The following is a 23,738-nucleotide window of genomic DNA, read 5'->3' as shown; positions in this document are numbered from 1 at the left end:
GTCCGATAGAGAAGTGAAATTCAGGACAGATCTGATACTTGGAGCTACTCCTGTAAAGCTCCATACCGAATGACACCAAAGGAATTACAAGATTTGTAGTTAGAAGAACTTCTAGACAAAGGATTTAATAGACCGAGTGCATCTTCATGGGGAGCTCCGGTACTCTTTGTAAAGAAGAAAGATGATACTATGAGGATGTGCATTGGCTACCGTAAACTAAATAAGTTGATGATTGAGAATAAATATCCCCTTCCTAGGATTGAGGATATATTTGATGAGTTGAAGGGTGCATTCGTGTTCTTGAAAATTGATTTAAGATCAGGCTCGGTTGACATACTAAAGATGACATTTAGGACCCGATATGGGTTGGCTTGACGAATGCCTCCTACGATATTTACGGACTTGATGAATAGAGTGTTCTATTGGTATTTGGACATGTATGTCATCTATTTATTGACGACACACTGTTATACTCGGGAAATTCTAATCAACATGAAGAACACCAAGGATAGTTTTAGAAACATTGCGTGAAGAGATGTTATATGTCAAATTCGAGAAATGTGAATTTTGGCTGGAACGAGTGGGGTTTCTAGGCTATACTATTACAGTACGAGGAATTGAAGTGGATCAATCCAAAGTCGAGGCTGTGACCAACTGGCTGAAACCTACTAATGTTGGAGAAGTGTGAAGTTTTATAGGTTTAGTCCACTATTATCACGATTAATGGAATGATTTTTCAAGACAGTGAGTCCTATGACACAATTGACTCGGAAGGGTACTAAGTTTGTATGGTTAGAGAAATGTGAGCAGAGTTTTCAAGAGTTAAAGGTTAAGCACGTATCCGTGCCAATGTTGACTATTCTTAACTATTCGGAAGGTTTTGTGATTTACAGTGATACATCCAATCTTGGTTTTGGATGTGTTTTGATATAAAATGGGAAATTGATAGCTTATGCTTCGAGGCAATTGAAGCAATATAAACTAAATTACCCTATACATGATCTTGAATTAGCAACGGTGGTAAAGGCCTTGAAGATTTGACGCCACTACCTATACGGAAGCAAGTGTGAGATTTATACCGATCACACGAGTCTCAAATACTTTTTTACCCAGAAAGAGTTAAATATAAGACAACGACGGTGGTTAGAATTGGTGAAGAATTATGACAGCACTATCTTGTACCATCCAGGTAAGGCTAATGTAGTCTCTGATGTGTTGAGTAGAAAGAGCATGGGATAGTTGTCAGTGATGTGCACAAGGCATGATCATTTAATTAGAAATTTTGAGAACGTGAGAATGGAAGTATTATCGCTACTAATAAGGACATTGGAAATGTTAGCAAGTTTTACTGTCAAACCGACACTGCGCGACAGAATAATAGCTGCTCAGAGAGATGATCATTTTTTGGAAAAGATCAGGGCTGAAGTGGGAACTGAAGAAGAAAGGATTTGAAATAGTCGGGAATAAAGTCCTCATGTTTAAGGGCTGACTGTGCGTGCCAAAGGATGAAGTATTGAGGAATGAGATTATGACTGAAGCTCATTCTAATCTTTACGCCGCACACCTAGGTGGAACTAAAATGTATAAAGATTTGCGTGATACATTTTGGTGGAGAAATATGAAGAGAAAGATAACTCTATTTGTGTTCAAATGCATAATTTTGTCAACAAGTGAAGGCTGAATATCAGTGGCCGTTGGGGCTGTTAAATCCTATGGATATACTCGAATGAAAATGGGAGAAGATTGCAATGGATTTTGTCATTGGCTTTCCCAGATCAAATATGAGGTCATGATGCAATCTGGGTGATCGTGGATCGACTGACAAAATCTACTCATTTTCTGCCAGTTCACATAGATTTATATTAGAAAGATTAAGCAGCTTCATGGCGTTCCGATTTTTATCGTATCTGACAGAGAACCAATGTTTACTTCAATGTTTTGGATAAACCTTCTAAAAGTTATGGGTATCAAGTTAACATTTAGTACTGCATACCATCCTCAGATCGATGGATAATATGAATGAACTATCCAAGTTCTTGAAGATATGTTGAGAGCTTGTGTTCTAGACTTGGGTGGTAAGTTGAAAGATCATTTGCTGTTAGTTGAATTCGTATACAACAATAGTTTCCAAGTTACTATTGGCATGACACCATATAAGACTTTGCATGGTTGACGGTGTCGTTCGCTATTGTACTGGGACGAAGGTAGGTAAAGGAAAGTTTTAGGTCTTGAATTAGTCAAGAAGATTGTAGAGGCTATGTATAAAATTAGATAAAAATTTAAGATTGCCCAAGATCGTCAAAAGAGCTATGCTGGGAAAAGAAGAAAATAATTGATTTTTGAGGTTGGAGAGAGTATTTCTAAAAGTGGCTCCCATGAAAGGAATACTACGATTTGAAAGAAAAATTGAGTCCTAGATTTATTGGTTCATTTGAGATTCTTGAAAAAATTGAGAATGCGGCATATCGTTTAGCATTGTCACCCGAACTATCAGCAGTGCACAAAGTATTTCAAGTTTCTATGTTAAGAAAGTACATTCCAGATGCTAACCATGTTGTGAGTGTTTGATCACTAGATGTCCAGAGTGATATGACATATGAAGAAACGCCTGCAGCGATTCTAGAGAAAAATGACAATGTTTTGAGGAATCAAAGGGTTCCATTAGTTAAAGTTCAGTGGGGTAAACATAGTAAGGATGATGATACTTGCGAAAGGAAAGAAAATGTTTTAGCCAAGAATCCCGACCTCCTTAAACAAATAAGTTAAATTTCAAGGATGAAATTATTTTAAGTGGGAAGAGTTGTGGTGACCGATAAAGAAAATATATCTTGTGGCTTTTTAAAATAAAAAAATTTCTTGTAGGACTCGAATATAATTTGAGTTATATTTATTATGTCGCCCAGATCCTTCCTAAGAGTTCAAATTACTGTTTTGATCACGATGATAAAGTTTTACGAACTTATTTTTAAAAACTTTTGTAAGGTATCGAATTTCTCTTAAAAGACGATTTTTATTATTTATTTATTCATGGTCTTGTCTTTGTCATAATCTTGACTCTTGAGTGGGCAAGATCATGATTCCAATCTAGTCCTTGTTTGTCCCATATATATTTGAAAAAAGCTAAGTTTACACCACCCCCTATTAGAGGGCCCCAACCCCTAGTAAATGGCTGTCAAACTAAGTGTACACATAGCATTTCTGTGTATATATATAATTTTTTTTAAACTCCTTTTTTTAACCCATTGTCAATAACGTATTTTTTAAAATTCATAGCTTTTTTTTATTAATTTTTTAATCTAAAAAAAATTATCAACTTTGATAAAAATTTACTAAACTCCCATTTAAAAAAAAAAAACTCATTTTCCCCATATTTATTTTCAATCATATATTTCATGGGATACAGAAGTATTATGAATTTTGAACTACACATTTTATCAACTTTTATTAAAATTTATTAAAAATATAATTTTTAGTCAAAAATCGAACAAAGTTTAAAAATCTGATTTTAATCAACCAAACAAGACCATAAAAATGGAAAGTCGATTAACGCATATATTGAGTCAAAGTGCATAGGTATTTGTTTGTAGAAATTAGTTGTTAAAATTTTAAGTCAATAAAAATAAATTATAGATAGAGATAATTATTGTGTATCCATAGTGTATTTAAAATTAAATTTTAACTTATGCCTTTAAACTATAATGTTGGTGGAGATTAAAATTAGATATTTTGTAGATTTTGATAAAACGTTAATTAAAAGCGTGGTTGAAAAATTATGAGTACCATTAAATATGTGGTTTAAACTAATTATTGGCTTCAACTTAACTTAAAATCTATATTTTACTCCCTCCCAAACATGCCTATAATATAACCAAACATGCACTAATAAATTTTAAAAATATTTGGTGCACTGGTGCCAAGTAAACATTTTGGATAGAAAAAGCAATAATTAATTTTATTTACCACTTGGATCAAAGTATGTAAAAAATAATCTTGTGTATAATATTTAATAATGTGTACTTTAGACAAGAATAGTATTTAGAGAGAATACAGGACGTCAACATATGGATGTGCTACGGGGGGTCAGCATTGGCTAGAAATGGTTCAATGAGAACATTAGCGATACTTGTTAAGGCGGGTGCTTGGTTTGTTTTTAAATTTTTTCTCTTTATCTTTACATTTTTCTTAGGGAGATGCTATATGTACGTTACGTTGTACACACGGGGTTTACACCCTCTCTCACATAGCATATGGATGTTCCATGGGGGTTGGGATCAGGGTTGGTGGCCTCTGCCTCAGGCCAAAGACCATTAGGGGCCTAATTTTGGCCTTTTTTCTTTAAAACAAGTGAGTAGGCCCAAAACAAGGTGAGGCGGCCCAAGACTAATTATCCAACACCCCTAAATCCCATCCCAACCCAACTTATATATCCAAATCCAATTACCAAACTTCCCAAAATTACCAAAATTCCAAAATCTGAAATTAGATTCATACGATCAGGGCTTCTCCTCGTCTAAGACTTAAGTGTATGTACTCGTCTCAGTTCTCCGCCCTTTTGGCGTCGGCGCTTCATTATCATACGCCGGTCGAACCATCGAAGACTTGAAGTAGTCGAAGTGTCGAACACTCGAACTTCAATTCTTCAAAGTCTGCAGAAGCCAGAAGCGCCTGGCCGCCTGCTGCCCTAGTGCCCCGCTCCACTGCCGGCTGCTCGTTCAGTAACTTCAGTCGTTCGTTCGTAAGTGGCAACTATGGCATGTATTATTTAACACTCTTTGTCGGTTTTCTTTATCACTCACCTCTGCAATATTAAACAAAAACAATTATTGAAATTTTCGATAAATATTTTGTAAACTTTAGTAATTTTATTGCCCTTTTGATAAAGAATATGTTATATGTGCATCCACTAACCAATCCCATTGCTACTATGTTGAATAGGAAGAGAATCTTGTTATAAAATTATAAATCTGTGAAAAAAAAAAGTTTGAGTGGAAAGTGGACGATTCGTGTCTAGACTCTGAAATTATTGGGAATAACACCTAATTTGTGATTCTATGAAGTGAAAGAGCAAAAAATAAGATCAACTTTCATTTTAGTGTTTTGGATAAGTGCTGCTGTGCTAAGATTCATGTCTCGGCTCCAAATTCATTGAAAGTAGGTTTAAGTTTGTAGTGATTGAAAGAGCAAAAATGGCATCAAAGTACAATTGTATGAATTTGATGGAGAGGTAAAAGAATTATATCCTACTCTAGATTTACTAAATGTAGTGTTTTGTTTAGTTGAATGAAGTGAAGTAGCAAAACTAGCATCAAATTTTAGGAGTGCCCTGAATAGATTCACGTGCCGACTCCAAATTCTGATAAAATTAAGGATAAGAATTACCTTTGATTCATAGGTTGCATATACCATGATTGAAGATGGTCAGAAAACCTAAGCAAGATCACATTCTTCTTCGGATAAGCATAATACAAATACAACATTACACTAAATCTTCACATTCTTTTTCTGATAATTCTAGCCAATTATTTTTATGAATTTTTGCTTGATCACATGTTTTAACTAAACTGAAGTATTATAATTCATCATCTACTTGTTCTTTCTTTCGTTTTAATCCATCATATACTTGTTATTTCCTTACATGTTTCTTTTGCTATGTTAGAGCATCGTTGATCCAATCCAAAAATTTCTTAAAATTGTGATCGGCTTACTCCCAGTTTAGAAAATGGGATCATTCTCAAGGGTGTAATTCCACAATCTTTATCAAAATTCCACTTCTCAAGTAAGCAATGGCCTACCCTAACTTGTTATTGAAGCGATTGAAAATTTTTGAAGCCTTATCGACTTATATAATTGCGGCCTGATCGGCTTATATGATTACTTATTTTGGGATGAACAATTACACAAGAACACGTAGTAACTATATTGATAACGGTAATTGTGAGATGATTGAGTTATTTGTAATTATTTTTTAGGTTAATCAATGTACATTAGATATAGACTCATACACGATGCCTCCTAAATGTTTGGTTGTTTTAATGTTAATTTTTTAAGTTAGCAATGTGTTGCATAATACACCGTTAAATTTGTATTTACATTGCTTTCGTTGGGGGCCTAATTTATAGACTTCGCCTCAAGGCCCGTCAATCACAGGACTGGTCGGGATTGGCTAGATATGGTTCAATGAGAACATGAGTGATACTTGTTAAGGTGGGTGAATAGTGTGTTTTTCACTTTTCTCTTTACCACTACTTACATGTACATAATGTTGTACACGAGTTTACTCCCTCTTCACATGTAGGGGGGTTGCGCACAAGTGAAAGGGTGTAAATCCGGGAGTACACCTAGTGGTGTACAAGTAGTATTTTCCTTTCTCTTTAAGTTTGGTTTAAATTATTGTGTTAAAGTGTTTTACACTTGCCTTCATATACACGCACATGCGTTATTATTGGTTAGACGAATGTGTTCGTTTAGGACAAACTTACTTTAAATACACAAAAAAAAAAAAAAAAAAAAATTTAAAAAAGGGAAAAAAAAGGGTAAGGAAAAAAAAAATATAAAAAGAGATTGGATTAATCTGAAAGAAATTAAATTTTTTTTAAGAATAAAAAGTATCTTCTTCAACTACACCACCATCATCCACTCATCCCCAAAAGTGGCTAGAAAACGAGCTAGCTCCTCAACCTATAAGCAACTCAGGTGTTTACCTAGGGACCATTTTACATGCGTCGAGTTTTTTAACCTAATCACTTAACGACTACTCACAATAGGGGATGGGGACCACATTTTTAGATTTTTTATTCATGCGGATCCCACGTGCGTGTCAGAGGAGATAAACAATTTGGTACAATTTTTGGTGTACAAATAGATTTATTCTTTACCTAAGCATCAATATTTTATGGCCGAAAAATTTTAAAAGTTTTTGTTTGTTTATCATTATTTTGAAACTTTTTTTTTTCAAACTCATTTTTAATTACATATTTCTCACAATAAAATATTTTACACTTAAATCAAAAAAATTTCTTACATTTCATCACACATTAAAAAAAAAAAATCATTATTCTAAAAATCATTTTTCCTACTTTAATGGCAGACAAATAGTGGCAAAATAATTTTATTGATAGAATCTTCGAGTCAAATTTCTCTTAAGATATAATTAAAAATATCAGTTTCATAAATTTAGTTTTTAGACATAAATTATGTCGATAAATAAATTAAAGCAAGTTAATTAATAAATATTACTAATCAATAAAATCTATGATTAGGTGGTGGAGTAGTTGAAGAAGATACTTTCTATTCTTAAAAGTAAAAATATTTTTAATAATAAATTTTCACAAGTGCCATTGTGCTTTATGTGCTGATGATGGTTGTTGACATGACATGGTTGTCGATAATTTCTAGTGGATGTGTGTCGATGATTGTTAATATATTATAAGTTTCAAAATCTCCATAAGTAGTTTTGTAAGTGATCATTTACTCTATAATTTTTTAAGTTGTTATTCTCAAAAGACGCCTTTATATACTTCTTCTAAAATTTTCAAAATTGCTTGAAACATCACTTATGAAGATTTATTAGCTCATCGAATATTCGTCACATTGAAATGGAATTTAGACCTCATATTAGTCTCTTTTTGATCACTATTTCTCAAAACTTATTTTTAATCATAAATTTTATTGGGTTCACAACTTTTATCAATTTTTAAATTATATATTATATTAATTTTTTTTTCAAAATTTATTAAAAAAATAATTTTTATTGAAAACCATGGAAGGGGCTTGTTTTCCTATTTTCAGTCCCTACATTTTGAATTAAGTGTTTTAGCTGTCATTGAACTTAAGTCTATGTCGTTGATTGGTCACTTAAGTTTAAAATGTCGAGTTTTGATTACTAAACTTAAGTCCATGTCTTCGATTACTCATTGAAATTTAAAATATCGAATTTTGGCCACTTGACTTTGAAAAATATTGTACATTACTCATTGTTAATTCGACATTTTCCGAAATTCAACAATTATGTTAGTAAGTAACGTATGATATTATCCAAAATCCAGTAATCAAAACTCGATATTTTAAATTTCTATGAACAATTGAAAATATGAACCTAAATTCAGTGATAAAATCTCAATACTTTAAACTTTAATTACTAATCAAAGATACGAAGTTAAGTTCAGTAACTATTGGAACAATTAATTCCTACATTTCAAATCTCCAAAACATCTCAAAATCAAGACCCTTTTTTTTCCTACCCAATCTTTTTGCTTTATCGCTGCCGCTAGTGGACTCACGAGGGTCAGATACTCTTTCGAATTCCCGTGAAGAAGCCCAATTATACATTCTCCGAGACAACAACACGCTGAAATCGGAGCTCGGTCGGTATTTTCCTTTTCCTTTTTGCTTTTTTCTTACAATTATAAGCTGTATTTTTCCTCGAATAAAAAAAAAAAAAAGATTGAATTATTGATTTTGCATCTCATTTAATTGTCTGCTAATAATTAGGGTTTTCGATTATTTCTCACTTTGGTAATGCATTTAATGGGAATAATGTAAGCAAGGTATTCCTGAGGTGGGTCATGAGTTTTACATATTTCTAGTCTGATTTGGTGCAGGGATTGAAGTTGAAGAGTAACCAAAAATGGCGGATGAGAAGGACGCTTTTTATGTTGTGCGGAAAGGGAACAATGTTGGGGTGTATAAAAGCATAAGTGATCTTCAAGCAGTTCTTCGATCTTCTGTAATTTTCCTCTATCTTGCTTAGCCAATTTTTACTGAAAATTCTGGCAGCATTTTGTGTGTGTAAATCTCTTGCTAAGAGTGAAGTTGTTCTTTTGGGTTTTTTTTTTTTTAAATTATTATTTATTTATTTAAATGATACATGCATTTTAACATTCAATGGGCATTGTTGCTTCTCTATTTTTTTTTTGTCTTCATTAATTTTCTTTCTGAGCTCTTTCATTAGAAATTCAACGACATTGTCTTGCATTGAATGCATGGAAATTTTGTGGAGGATGTTAGCTAATAATGTACCATCAATAGATGATAAATTCTTATCAATGTTAATTTTGCACAGCTAGCAAGTGATGCTGTAAATATGTTTCATGATTACTGTTCTCTTAATCTTGACTCTTTCATTTTTTTTTCCCAATAGAAAATAAACAAGAGAAGTCTGAGAAGAATTTCATAACAACACGTTGCCTGAAATTTCTGTATCTTAATATGCTTGTTAGACAACTGAATATTTCAATGGGAGCCATAAAGTATTAAGGTTGAATCGTGAACGGATCACAAATTTGTTGCTTGTCAAATTCTTAAAACATCTAAATTTTACGGCCTTTAAGGTCTTTCCTAGTCAACTCATCCACAACAGAAAACATCAATGTTAATAAAAAAATTGAAAGGAAGCAACTTAGAATCCTTTTAACCTTTAATTACATCGAAATGCATTGAAATACAAGGATGGCTAGTTTTGGATAGATATTTTATCCTTCTTTTGTTATTCTAGCTATACGGAAGCCTTTTGGCTGCTGTCTTTTAGCCTTCTAATGCATCATGTGATACATAAATTTTGGAAGAAAAATAAATGGAAAAGAAAAATTCTGGCATTTTCAATTTACTAATCTGAAGATTCAGACTCAAAAATGTTCTGACCACTAGAGAATTATGAAAATGATAGAAGAGATACAAATTTAGGAAGTCATCCTTTCTAGGGTAAAGTTACAGAGATCAATGGGGTCCTTTTCTATGCTATTTTTATCTTTGACTTCATCGTTTTGTGATATTCCAATTTCCAAAACGCCTTAAAGTATGGATATTGGGGTTGTATTTGCTCTCTCGGTGTCTCTGTCTGTCCATCTATCTATCTATAAGATTATCTTTGTGCGCAATCATGCGCTTGGGTGTAGTCTGTTCAAAAGTTTTTAAGAGTATATTATAAAAATGTTTACAATTGTTATATATGTTTTTTCCTCCAGGTAAACGACCCTTCTGTAAGTGTGTTTAAGGGGTATGGTTTGTCTAGAGAAGCTGAGCAATACGTTTCCTCTCATGGACTAAAAAATGCAATTTATTCTATTGATGCCGGTAATGTTCAAGACGATCTTTTTGGCAAAGTTGTCGCTTGCCCTTTTCGGGTTAGATTCTTGACTTTGTATGGAGGATTTTTTGTTTAGATACTTTATAATCTTCCTTTTTATGTAAAGTTTCTTAATATTGAATTATGCTTTTAATACTTATTATAATTTCCACTTTGAAAAATTGGTATTAAAGCTGAACATTTTTCATTGGCTTTTAGGCTTTGTTTAATAAGCATGGCTGCCTTTTAACTTTTTCTTCATGATATAATGATGGTTATTTAATGTGTGTGTGTGTGTATATATGTGTGTACACACACACACACACATTTGTGTGTATATATATGTATATACACATGGGTACTTTCAAAGGTAAGATTAATAATCTTCAAATTGATGAAGATATTAAGCTTGAACTCCTCAATCTTACTGATTCAAATTCCAGTTCTGATAATGAGTCCAACTCAGAGTTAGAACATATTTATCAACATCAAGAAGATTCTGATGCTGAATTTAATTCAAATTCTCAATCCTCTTGAAGTCAAAGTAAAGAACTTTGTGATTGTAAAACTATAAATGTTCTTGCTAAAAAAAAAAGAACTTATTAAAGAGATTGTTGATCAAATTGAAGACCTACAACTTAAAAATAAGTTTAATTCCATTCTTCCTTCAAAATCAAAAGTTGAACCTTTCAATATGCAAAATGTTTTTAATTGTTTTGAAACTTCAAAATCACCCTGTTCTTATTTAAAATCAGAAGTCAATTCTATGAAATTTCAAATTTTTATTCTTGAACGTCAAATGAAGGATGTTAGAATGGAAGTTTCTCTTCTCAAAACTCAAAATAAGAAACAAAAGTCAAAGACTTCTTATTTATCCACTCCTAATTCTTCTGGTGAAGAATCTAATCCTCTCATTCCTTCAACTATTCAATTTTAAGAAGAAATGATTAATGTTTTAATCGTGTTCAACTTCAAAAATGATATTGCAATATGACTATTGTAGTCAACAAAGAATTCAAATTTACATCTAGAGTCCTTATTGATTATTGAGCTGATCAAAATTGTATCCGTGAAGGATTGATGCCTACAAAAAAATATTTTGAAAAACTATTGAGTGTTTTTATGGTGCTAGTGGTAAGAAACTCAATATTTAATATAAACTTTCAAAAGTTCATGTTTGTAATTTAAACATTTGTTTCAAGAATATTTTTTATCTTGTAAAAAATTTAGATCTTGTTCAAATTTATCATTTTCAAGCTAATTCAAAAGGTTTAATTACAAATATTTTTGATCAAGAAATTTGTTTCAAATTTACAAATCCTCCTTATAAAGATGTTAATTCTTTAAAACAAGTATCAATTTCAAAAATTAAAAATCAATCTTAAGAAAAATCATATTAGATTTCTCAAAGAAGAAATTAAATTTCAAAGGATTGAAGAATAATTACAAAATCTTTCAATTCAAGAAAAAATTTCAAATTTTCAAAAATAAATGGAAAAAGAGATTTGTTCTACTATTCCAAATGCTTTTTGGGATCGTAAGAACATGTAGTATCTCTTCTATACAATTCTGATTTTTATGAATCAAATATTCCTACTTAATTTCGTCCTATTCAAATGAACAAAGAATTGTTAGACTTTTGTATCAAGGAAATCAACGAGGAAAATCAACGATTTACTTAAAAAATGTTTAATTTGTTCGAGCAAATCCCCTTGGAGTTGCTTAGCTTTTTATTTCAATAATTCGGCTGAAATTGAACGAGGTGCTCCGTGTCTTGTTATCAATTATAAACCTCTTAATACTACTTTTCAATGGATTAGATATCCACTTCCTCAAAAAAAGGATCTTTTGAATTGATTATTCAAGGCTGTTATCTTCTCAAAATTTGATATGAAGTCAGACTTATGGCAGATTCAAATTAAAGAAGAAGATAAATACAAAACTGCTTTCAATGCTCCTTTTGGACAACAAGAATGGAATGTTATGCCATTTGGTCTAAAAAATGCTCATTCTGAATTTAAAAAAAATCATGAATGATATTTTCAATCATTTTTCAAATTTCATTATTGTTTACATTGATGATCTTATATTTTAAAAAATCATGATCTTATCCTCTCGAGGCCGACGCCACACCCACTACCCTCCATCCTCCTCAGCGGCATCGTACCTCCTGTCACAATATAAACACCGAAAACCATTACACCACTTATTGCGATTGAAGGCTCGAGAAATGGGAGCTTGGTGGGGTTGATTTTGGCTTAACTGCGATTTGCTTTAGTCTGCTGGTCGGTGTGTATTTTTCGACTTCCAACTATTCTGTTCACTGCCCGAGCATATAACATACTGTGTACTTTTTGCCTGCGACAATCTTGGCGTTTTCAAAGTATTGTGAACTGCAGGTGAGAGGTCTGTAATTGTAGAATGACTAATTGTGTCGTTATGTCAATTTGAAAATTCATGTTATTGGCTTCTGGATAAATTTTATCATGTTGGAAATGTAATTTGTTTGATTAATCCAAGCTTCTACCGCTACGTTGCCGGTTGTCTGGATAAAACTTGTGTGTCGCCATCGATTTACATGATGTTTTTATCGAAATCCAAGCAGTCAAAATACTATATTCGTTTATGATGGAAAAGCAATTTAAGAAATCTAGGAAGACATCTCCTACATTTTAATTAGTTGACTGGTTATGGTGAAAAGGATGGATAATAGTTAGGTTAACAGTGAGTAGTCATTAGACAGTTGTGAAGTTGGAAATAGACTTCTTGAAGGGCTTTAAAAATTTATAAATGGATGTTGTCTTTTTAAGTATTAAATTTTGTTCTATCTTAGCTGTATGCCGATTGGGTACCTTTTGAATGAAATGCTGAATTAGAGAAAGTTGAACCAGCTTATTTGTAAATAACAAATGCTGAAGGAGAGAAAGTTGAACCAGCTTATTTTGATTGCATTCTCAACTGTTGTTGTACGTAACCGGGGATTAATTCATCCCAATTGGTGTTTGCACATGTATTTTGATGTATGATAATGGGTGAGGCTAATTTTCATGTCAATTTCACTTGTTATATATTAGTATAAGTTGGTTTGGGTATTTTGGGACTACTTCGGACAGATAAAGATGAGTAATGGAGAAGTTCATTTGCGATTGATTTATTCCACATGCTACACAATTTTATGAATTATTTATATAATGGTTTGTACAATTGATTTATGTGCTTGTTTCCCATCTAAGGATATGAAAGGAAGGAATGCTGGAACTTGTCACAGTTGTAGAAGCGATGGGCATTATTTCAATGAATGCCCGCGAAGACGTCGTTGCCCAAGGTGTGCACATGGATTTCAGAAATGTTTCGAAGTTGAAAGGCAGACGTGCAACAATGGGCGATTATTCAACACATGTAGTAATAAATGTGGATTTTTTGAATGGGTCGAACTAGGAGAGTTTAGCAGAGAATCGAGTACCATTAACGAAGCGCTCAATGTTGCGGCAAATGAGAAAGTCGAAGATTTGCCAAAAATGTTCGAAACGCTTGCTCGAATATCCGACGAACGAGACTTAGAGATTAACCTGAAAATTACTTTTCGTAAGGGAAAAGGAAGATCGGAAGGAAACAGGAAAGCAAAGGAGGCTACTTGATTAGTTGTTTTGTGTTGAACATGTTAATTGAATTATGTTTGCACTATAATCCTCGAATGACGTAAATATGTATGTTCGATCGGAATATGGTTGTAATGCAATTTAGGTTTGTGTATTCATTACCTATTGCCACTTTACTGTCTCATCATGTGTCATACCCACAATGATTTTCCAGATTTTCGTATGATGAAAATAAAAACATAAAAACGTTACGAACTAACTAAAAAAAATTTAGATTTGTATCATTTGCTACATTATAGCTGTATAAAGCAACAAATTGGTTTTCGATAGTTACGTCATTTATATGTTCAAATACCGCAAAATAAACAATAAGTGGCTCCAAAATACTCCAAAGAACAAGCTACATTTCATTTAATTTATGCCAATGTACTTAAAAAATAAAAACAAAGCTCATTTGCTCTATATGACGACTACAAATTCATCCACCAATTCAATGTTTAAGAAACTACACATGCAATGCAGTAAGAACAAAAACATGCTTATACAAGCAGCCACTCAAGTCTTGCATGTGTAAAGTAGCATACTGAATTGCTATGTTCATGAGTGATGGACTCCAAAAATAAGCAGGGAAGAACGCATTTCCTGAATCAAAATACGATATCTGACTAATATATGCATCCTTGTTACGTGTACAATATATACATCTCTCCGTTCACGAGGCTTAGCTTCTCCTTCTGATTAACCTTCCAGATTGCAATTGCTAATCATTCTGTGAGTTGGTTATAAAATAAACAAACATATTAGACAAGAAACCAGCTACAATGTCATACGCATAAAAAGATATAGCCGCCTCTTAAATGCATCAACACATTAAACTGGTACTAAATTGACAAAGCACATAGTTACATTATATTTTCACCCTATCTTCATAGCCAAAAGCAAAAATGTATATTAACTAAATATAAAATAGCAAAAAGAAGAAAACATCCCTCACAGTGAGGCATTTATTCTATAGCTGTATAGAAGGAAGTTATTGCAAATGAAATGAAATAAAGAATTCCAATGCAAGAAGAAGTAAACTTTCTTCCAATGTTATTCGAAGTAAAAACTAGAAATCCCAAATTTGAGAAAACTTACGATACGAACGGCCTACCTTGTTAATGTCGGAGCTGCAATCCTCCAATTTATCACTTTAGGTCATCTAGATGCTGTAAATGCGGATGGAAGTATGAAAACGAATGACCTATCGTATTTTGGACAATATGGAAATAAGTAACCAAACACAATACAAATGTGTTTAATGCAATGAGGATTTAAATATTGTATTCACCTTCGGCATTGAGATCAACATTCGTTGACTATGGCGAGACCCAATTCGATGACGGCAAGTCTTCTGTAAATGTTTGACTTTGGGTGTCGCCCTGCATCACACAACAGCGTTAATAAAAGTGCAACCTAGTAATCAAAACAAACAGAAGGTGCTAACTAATAAGAGTTGTGAATATGAGAAAGGTATCTATGTGGAATATTGTTGTTCAGAAGCCATAATTTTAGGAACTACCTCTTCTATATTACTTTGTCTAGCTCTCTGTCCCTTTCCTTTATTCGATTTCGAAGTTTCCTACATATAAACCCGAAACTAGATTTAGATTGTACTAGAAATGAGATGCTAACATACTACATTACCCCTGATTTCTTTGACGTAGACTCCAATGGACTTCTTTTTGAAGCTTTCATGGTGTGCCTTTTTGCTTTGTTAATTTCGAATCCCGTATGCCCTGGCTACCGGTAGTTTGCGCATCAATATATGGTGAGGCTAAATGAAGAATATGCTACGAAATGATACTATTTCCAGAACACAACTTTGTTGACATAAGCTCCGTAGCTTGAGATTTTATCCAGTCCATTATAGCATGTGTCTGGACTTAGTCATCTGTAGCAAGATAAGCCACTTGCGAAAAGGCCTTACACATCTTGTCATATCTCAACTGTCCTGGAGTACTGACCTAACCATCGTAGTGCACTACAACTCTCGTGTATGCTCTAGTGACATCTCTCCTCCATTTCCGTAGTGTGTACTTCTCGGGCAATTGTGTGATGTCGTCTCGAATCAATACCGCAATTGCATGTCTGCAGATAATTCCCTGAACTCGAATAAGTGGCAACTGCAAATTATTTCACGCTGCTCCAAATCAAATGAGGCAAAATTTTATTTTTCCTCCGGTGCTCGTGATACATCACATCCTTACCCACCTCATATGTCGTCCCCGAACATCCCTCAAAAGAAGAAACGAGGATAGTAAAACATTCCCTTGAACTATCTTGCACTTCTCTGAACTTTGAAATGGTATAAACTGATTGGAAATGCTTCTCAATTTCATAATTCGTTGCATAGGGCACCATTTGGGAGTATGACCTGAAATTAGCGTGGAACTCCTTCTCCACTTTACTTCTCAATGCTATTTCGTACTACTCTACAAATTGCTTCAAAGAGGTCTTCGAATGCACATACCCATCGAAGAACGTGTTCATACTCTCACTTCGTTGAGTTGTGGACATCCATACCCATAATGTGGTTCTTAAGAAGGAACCCAACGATCTCTATTATGATACAATACTGACAACCAATCATTTTCATGCAAGTCATATGTATCGATCGTCTGTTGCCATCCTTCTTCAAATTCTTCAACAGTTCGTGAATCGTAAAACACATTATGGAAAGTCGAAAATATCCTGCCTTTGTCAACATGATATCCAAACTTCTTCGGCAACTTCTTCAAAATGTGTCATAGACACCATCTATGTCTCGTGCATGGGAAAATGATCCCAATTGCGTTTTGCATGGCCCGATCCTAACCAGTAACTATTACATTCGGAGCTTGTCCATGAATGCACTCAAGCCACATCCTGAATAGCTAGACAAACGTATCCGTGTCCTCATTAGCTAACAAACCACAACCAAACAATATTGACTGGCCATGACGATTCACTCCAACGAAATGGGCAAACGGCATATTGTACTTGTTAGTGAGATAAGTGGTATCAAATGTCATAACATCTCCGAACTCTTTATACTCTTGCCTACGCCTATTATCCGCGCAGAAAACATTCTTTAGTTGAAACACGTCATCTAAATCAATGCTGAAGTAAAATCCCAAGCACTTTGCATTTTCGAAAAGTAGGACTGTATTGCAGTTACGTCTCCCTCTCCAAGTCGTGAACGTCTAACTTGTTTAATATAGTTTATGCAATCCTGCTCTATACACATTATGTTCTCATATCCACCTACTTCCACAACTGCAGAGTTGTAACTTTTATGTAACGGAAATCCTGCTACATCATTCACTTCAAGTTTACGTTTCACATTTGCACTCAACTCCCTATTGCATCGATACAACCAAGATTTAGAAGGACTAGTTTCATGGTTGTGATCGAGGTGGACTGTGTTAATTCTCCACCTTCCATGACTGTCTGAGGAGGATGAGGTCCTTGCTTTACAGTGAGTTTGACTAATTGGTTTAGGCTTTAAAGACCCACTTGCATTACTACTTCTTCTGCCTTCACGACTGCATGTGAAAGTTACATATCTCAGAATGCCATCATCCCCTTTTTTTTTGAGTTCCATCTTCTGACGGGAAAACCTATATCATAAGCATATCTCTTGTACATCTCAAACATGTCTGTTTCGTTGAACATCATACCCATCTCCGCTACAATCGTACCATTTTGTCCTGATGTTTCATTTTCAACCCTATTCATATTATTTGCAGCGCTCTCATTATCGGACTCCACCAACAATTCATCATACACGTCTTCCATAATCTCTTCCACTGCGACAAAATAAGTGGTAGCGCTTATCGAAGCATAAACCATTTACATTGCACCATGCACAAAATAAGGGGTAAAATGAAAACAAGTGACAGTTTCTTCACAATGACATTTAATGCATCGTATTTGCTGATCGACGACGGAGGTCATAAATATAACTAATATTTAGAACTAATTATACCCCAACTATTTAGTTGTATCGATTCTAACTGTCTTACGAACTATCAAACTATTGATTAATTGACTTCAATTTAAAATTAGTTAATTATGCATTTCATGTATACCTAATAATTTACCCATACGTTCTAACAAGTCAGTGACATGCAGAAATTCATGTTTTCCAACACAAAAGTACGATATTGATCTTAAAAAATCAACTCAAGCATAGAAAACACAATATAATGTTGTAAATCTCTAATGGAAATATCAATAGCTCTCACAGGTAAAAATGATTTAACGTAGAAGGAGTATTAAATAATTTCTTAAACACAACTAAAAAACTTAATTATAAACCAAATACTAAAAATGACAAGCGTCAAAAGGATGTGCCAGAAGCTTACATATAATTGCGTGCTTCTAATCTCTGACTTTTGTAATGAATATGCTAGCCGGAGGTCACAGAGTTAACCTGAACCATAGATTAATGCAGACCATAGTTAAGTCGAAATCAACCCCATCGAGCTCCCATTTCTCGAGCGGTCAACCGCAGTAAGTCGTTTAATGGTTTTCACACTGACCAGCAGAGTAATGTAGATCTCAGTTAAGCCGAAATCAACCCCACCAAGCTCCCATTTCTCGAGCCTTCAACCGCAGTAAGTGGTGTAATGATTTTCGGTGTTCATATTATGACCGGAGGTACGATGCCGCCGAGGAGGATGGTGGATGTGGCTTAGCTTCGAGAGGGTTTTGTGAGAGAACAAAATGGGGGAAATGCAGGTGTTCTTCAGGAGGTCGGGCTACAGCGGTGTTCTCCAGTGCTTATATTGTGACCGGAGGTGCGGCCGGATGGTGGGTGAGGCCCTAACCGAGAGGGAGTTGTTTTGGGGGAGCTCAAATTGGGGGAAAATGAGTGCACGGGTTATTAATGTTCTATTCTCCCTTCTTTCGTTTTGTTGTTGCTGTATTTTTTTTTTATTTAATTGCCGTCCACGTCACCAATTTTGAATTGCCTGTAAAACACCTGTGAAGAAGCCCTGTACTCCAAGCATCATTGTAAGCCAATAGAGCCGGTTTTAATAAACAGGCATGAGACTAAACCAAAAAATGGTCTTAAAATTGAGATTAATGTTTTAAAAGAACTTGCAACTCAGTTATAAAAAATATTATCTTCCCCTATTTGAAATAACATCAATACTATTGACGATATTGAATTTCAATTTATTGATGATGAAATTCTTCAAATAAATAAACTTTAGGGTAAAAAATTTCTCCTTATTATCCAAAAAAAATACTCCTCCTGATTTACTTTTTGAACAAAAAGCTAAAATGCCTATGACATTCTTTGGTAGTGGTATAATTGTTTGGAATATTGATAGTTTAAATGGGCCCGGGGGTAGAGAAGAGTAGAAGTAGAAATAGACAAATGTTTAAATGAAAATAATTTTATTGATATTTGAAAATTGAGAATACAAGATTAAAACAAGATTGAAATGGAACTTTGAATTACAAGATTGAAAATAAAAGATAGTAAAAGAATACAAAAATTTCTTAAGCTATCTAGAAAATGACTTATCTCCCACTAAATTAATTCTCTTTTAAGAGCTAAACTGAATTAAATCTTATGAGAACTACACTCAATTAACTATGAGGAGATCTTCAATATCTGATTTGCTTTTATACTTAAAATCTTGATCTCTGGACTTGGAAATTTCTTTAATTTGGAGAAGGGCTCTTGAATTATTGCTTCTTTTGAGACTTTTGCTCTGACCATTAGAAAAAGTTTTCAATTACCTTGAAAAGTCTTCAATCAACTTTAATTTGTTTGCTTTGATTTTGTCTTGTAAGTCACCATTCAAGCAAATTGTTGATGTTGAATAATTCTTCATTGTCAAAATTGAAATTGGGTCCTTCGAATTGTTCAAAATTTTGATGGTATAAATCATCAAAACGACATTGATATTTAATCATCAAATATTCTCCAAATCAAAGGAACTTGAGTTTGAGTCCATTTTTCTTCATCAGTAAAATTGACATAATGTTCATCATGAGACATCAATTGTAATATTGAATTGTCAATATTTTCATCAAGTTTTTCTTTGCTGCCATAATAGATTTTGATCTGATTTTTATAAGAATTTCTTATACAGGATTTTTGAATATGATCTCTTTTTCTTTGGGACTAAAAACTTTTGGTGAGATATTTGAATCTGGTATTAGAAGATTTACATATAAAGTACTTCAAATAGTAACAATTTGTTTGGTTGAAAAATACTCTTCAGTAAAAATAGTATCATCGAAAAATTGGGATAACAATTTGAATATATTGGACCACTTTCTAGATTTGACTCTAGAACTGATAATAATGAATTTTTGAATTTGAGAAGTCTCTTATCTCTAAGAGTTAAGAGAATTGGAATGTCTAAACCAAGTCGAAACAAAGGTTGACAGCAATTTGAACTAATCCAACATGAAAATATTTAAATTTCTTCTTGTGGGATTCAATTGATTCTTTTGAAAATAAATTATTGTGTGCATTTTGATTTTTGATAGATAATGTTTGTTCAAAAGTTTTGGTAACATAATTTTGAGTAAAATCAAATTTTCCTATTTCATATATAGAATTCTTTTCCACCTTGGAATAGTCCAGTTTTGCAATCTTTGTTCAATTCGAGGAATTTGAAGTTCATGACTATTGAAATCATTTGATGATGCAGATGTTCGATCAATCTCTTTTTCATTTTGAAAAATATTTGAAATATTTTTAGATCTATTTCTAGACATCTGAAATCAATTTGAAATAGAGGACATAATTAAATTCAATGAAATTATAACAATTTACCACTGTAAAAACAGTTAAATAAGATATACTGACTTTTACTAAGCGTACAAACGGGACCACTCTAACACGCCTTCCCCGACTAACAACGGGCTGACCGACGTCTATTCAGCAGACATTCCAGAATCAAATCAGGTTCTTCTATTTGAACAGTGTCTATAGTGATAAACCACTATATACGTATACATGTGTGTATTGTTATGTTGTCAAAATATTTTGCTAACTATGTGTACCCACATAAAATTATCATTGTGTAACACAATATATTGTCGTGAAATTTCTACGATTGAGGAAATTTTTCTTTTACAGCATCCAAATTCTTCTAAAGACAAGGCGGGTTGCAAGAATCATTTAGAGAAGATGCCACAGGTAACTGCTGATGAAAATATTTTAGTTAAAATTTGTGTAATAAAATGTTATATGCAGCCAGAAGCCTTGTGTAAGTTTTGAAAGCTGAACTGATTTACTTTGCTTTTACTTAAACCTCGTCTTATTCAATTTTTTCTTGGTATGCATAGTTGTAAGGGAAGATCTTGGATCTTTTGACTAGAATAAACTTATTTGATTTTATGTGTTTTTATGTGAACATTTACAGTTAACAATGTGTTGATCTCTAGAATAGTTGTTATTTAAACTTAAGACTCAGTCCTCTCCTCGTCGTCCAAAATTGATACAATATATGTACGATATCTAAGTTTTTATCTTTTGATTTGCTATGATATGAAGCATGTAATTTTTCAATATTTTGCAAGCATTGTGGATATCTATTCAAAACTAGGCAGTTGTCATTTATTGCTATTGGGAATGTATTGGATACTGGGATTCATATTTTGCTATATTTTTGCTTGTCTTCCAATAATTGATTTTTCTTCCTTTTTCTTAAACATCTCTCTTATGCAGCAGGATGTTGTTGGATCAGCTTCATTTCCCATAAGTCCTCAGCAAAAGCATGCCAAATTGGATTTCCTTCAAGTTCCACCAGTTTCTTCTTATTGTGTAAGTTTCTGTCACGTGATAATTTTTATTTCATGATGTCACTAGTGTGTCTAGCCTTTATGATTTTTTTTCCGATTCGCACTTTTAACTTGCAAGCCTTAACTTCACTGGTCACGTAAAGTAATTTACAGCCTGTCTGGAGCTGCTTCTTCAATGGCTTTTAAACCAAAAAAGAGCCGTTACCACCAATTGTGGGTCCCACCTGAGAGATGGAAAGTCAAAAATGACGGCCGCTGTTGAAAACTAACGGTTAGAAAATCAATTTTTTGGCCACAAAAATCCGTCCCAAACAGCCTCTTAGTTGGTTCGAGTTCCAACTTGTCGGTCCACACCCCATGAATCTCCTACCTTTCTTGGTGCTTTGGTGCTATGATAATTATTAACCATACTCAGTGCTTCAATCTTTTTGCTGCTGATTTATCATTCTAAGTGGAGGAATATATTTGGTTCGAGTTTTCATATCAACTTTTGTAATCCTTTGGTAATCTAGTGAAGAGAGGTTTTCTTGGCTTCCAACTATTGAAAAACATTTTTATCTTAAGGCTTGTTTACCATGGCTTTTGAAAAGACAAAAGTTGCTTTTGAGGCTAATAAGCTTTTGGGTATGTTTGAATAATTTTCTAGAAGTGTTTTTAGAGGAAGTTGGCACAAGATAATTTCATTAGGAAGTTCTCTACAGAAAGCAAAAGTATAAGATATTTCGAACAGACCCTTGATACAGCAGTCTCTCCTAGTGGTAACATGTTTACCATTGAATACAATGTCCTATTCTGGAATTTCTACTCAATTGGCATAAGTTCGATGCGTCTTTCTCCTTTATCTACCTTCATTATTTAATACATATATTTCCTTGGTTTTTAATCTATGATACTTCAGAGCATACTTTATAACTTCATCTCCCTACATGTACAGAGTTCCTGTATTATTGAATTTGATGGTGCTTCAAAGGGAAATCCTGGACCAGCTGGTGCAGGGGCTGTACTGCGAACAGCAGATGGAAGCATGGTATAGCACTTCTTGCCTGGTCAACTCTGACATTTGTAATATGCTCATATGCATGACCTTGAGCTTCATTTTGGTAGGTGTTTCGTTTGCAGGAAGGCGTGGGTATTGCTACTAATAATGTTGCCGAATATCGTGGTGCCATTTTGGGGTTGAAATATGCTCTGCAAAAGGGGTTCAAACATATACAGATTCAAGGAGACTCTAAACTTGTCTGCATGCAGGTTTAATTTCATCTTCATACTATTATTCTCTCTTATTTAGTGATAAATACTATATTCCCCCTATAACATAAATAAATAGAAGGAAAGTTTGCACCCAGGGTCCCCAAAATATACCCTTTGCCACATTTATGTACCCGTTCAAATTTTCTTCGCATTGCGATTTCCCTCTCTTTGGATGAATGGAATCCATCCTAAAATTTGTTAAAGATTCACGCACTATCACTTCATAGGCAATCCTATTGAATCTATATATTTTTTAAAAACAATTAAAGGCAATAAAAGGAAAAGAAGGGAAACATATGTCCTGCTTCATTCACTGTGCACAGTTGCTGCAGCCACTGCCTGCACCACCCCCAGCGCTTCCACTACCGGTCTTTACCACGTCACCTTTATTACAAGCAGCCTTCAATTTCAACAAAATTATGCAATAAAAAACTTAAAATATGTATATAGCAAAGAGCCATATGCAATAATAACAGAAACCAAGGATATCACATTGTGGTAGAACAAGATTGTTCGCTGGCCCGAACACTCGAGCAATTTGGAGATTTGGATGTCTATATTCTTCTTGAAGTGATTAATTTGCTTCAATTTCAGTCAAGTTCCCAGATTTGGTTTGAAGCAGAACCCATGACATCCAAAAATTGAATCTTTAGTAAATACCAAATCAGACCCGGAATTCTACAATCTATTTGTAGATCTAATAATTCATAGAATGAAAATGAAAAAGATGTGCACCTATTTGTTGGTGGCCACTTGCTATACCTTATTTTGCTCCACAAATAATTGCATATCCAAACATAAATCACAATTATGTAAAATCAATATTGTAACTTCATAATAAAGACCATAAGTTGATTTTGGCTGGCATTTTAGAGGGGTTTGGGATGCAGAGGAGACAAGGAAGAGTTATGATAAGTCAATGGTTGGCAGAGATAGTGTAACGACCCAAATTTTTACTTTTGGAATCGTTATAAATGTACTGTAAAAGAATACTTTCATAAATAAAATAAAAATATAATATTTTTTTT

General features: G+C 33.6%; 1 protein-coding gene and 1 long non-coding RNA gene across 4 annotated transcripts in view; one reads left to right on the top strand and one right to left on the bottom strand.

Annotated features, from left to right (window-relative positions):
* The first annotated feature begins 8,196 nt into the window (after nucleotides 1-8,196).
* LOC111371151 overlaps nucleotides 8,197-23,738 on the top strand; it is an 18,437-nt gene continuing 2,895 nt past the window's right edge. The window contains exons 1-7 of the mRNA XM_022993062.1: nucleotides 8,197-8,367; nucleotides 8,601-8,725; nucleotides 9,963-10,121; nucleotides 20,795-20,854; nucleotides 21,386-21,496; nucleotides 22,394-22,486; nucleotides 22,564-22,707. Coding sequence (XP_022848830.1) covers nucleotides 8,627-8,725; nucleotides 9,963-10,121; nucleotides 20,795-20,854; nucleotides 21,386-21,496; nucleotides 22,394-22,486; nucleotides 22,564-22,707 — 666 coding nt within the window. The 5' untranslated portion in view covers nucleotides 8,197-8,367; nucleotides 8,601-8,626. The remainder of the gene's footprint in view (nucleotides 8,368-8,600; nucleotides 8,726-9,962; nucleotides 10,122-20,794; nucleotides 20,855-21,385; nucleotides 21,497-22,393; nucleotides 22,487-22,563; nucleotides 22,708-23,738) is intronic.
* On the bottom strand, nucleotides 14,047-18,571 carry LOC111408651. 3 transcript variants are annotated; one of them, XR_002705332.1, is made up of 6 exons: nucleotides 18,051-18,571; nucleotides 15,349-17,492; nucleotides 15,224-15,283; nucleotides 14,993-15,083; nucleotides 14,816-14,905; nucleotides 14,047-14,431 (listed from the first exon to the last, which is right to left on the bottom strand). It is a non-coding gene; the product is annotated as an uncharacterized LOC111408651 (long non-coding RNA). The 3 variants fall into 3 exon arrangements; XR_002705331.1 differs by having other exon boundaries at nucleotides 15,224-17,492; XR_002705330.1 differs by lacking the exons at nucleotides 15,224-15,283; nucleotides 15,349-17,492.

The sequence above is a fragment of the Olea europaea genome, chromosome 2, assembly GCF_002742605.1.
Source record: "Olea europaea var. sylvestris chromosome 2, O_europaea_v1, whole genome shotgun sequence".
Taxonomy (NCBI): Eukaryota; Viridiplantae; Streptophyta; class Magnoliopsida; order Lamiales; family Oleaceae; genus Olea; species Olea europaea.
Note: the sequence above shows the minus strand (reverse complement) of the source record. Positions and strands in the feature narration are given on the sequence as shown.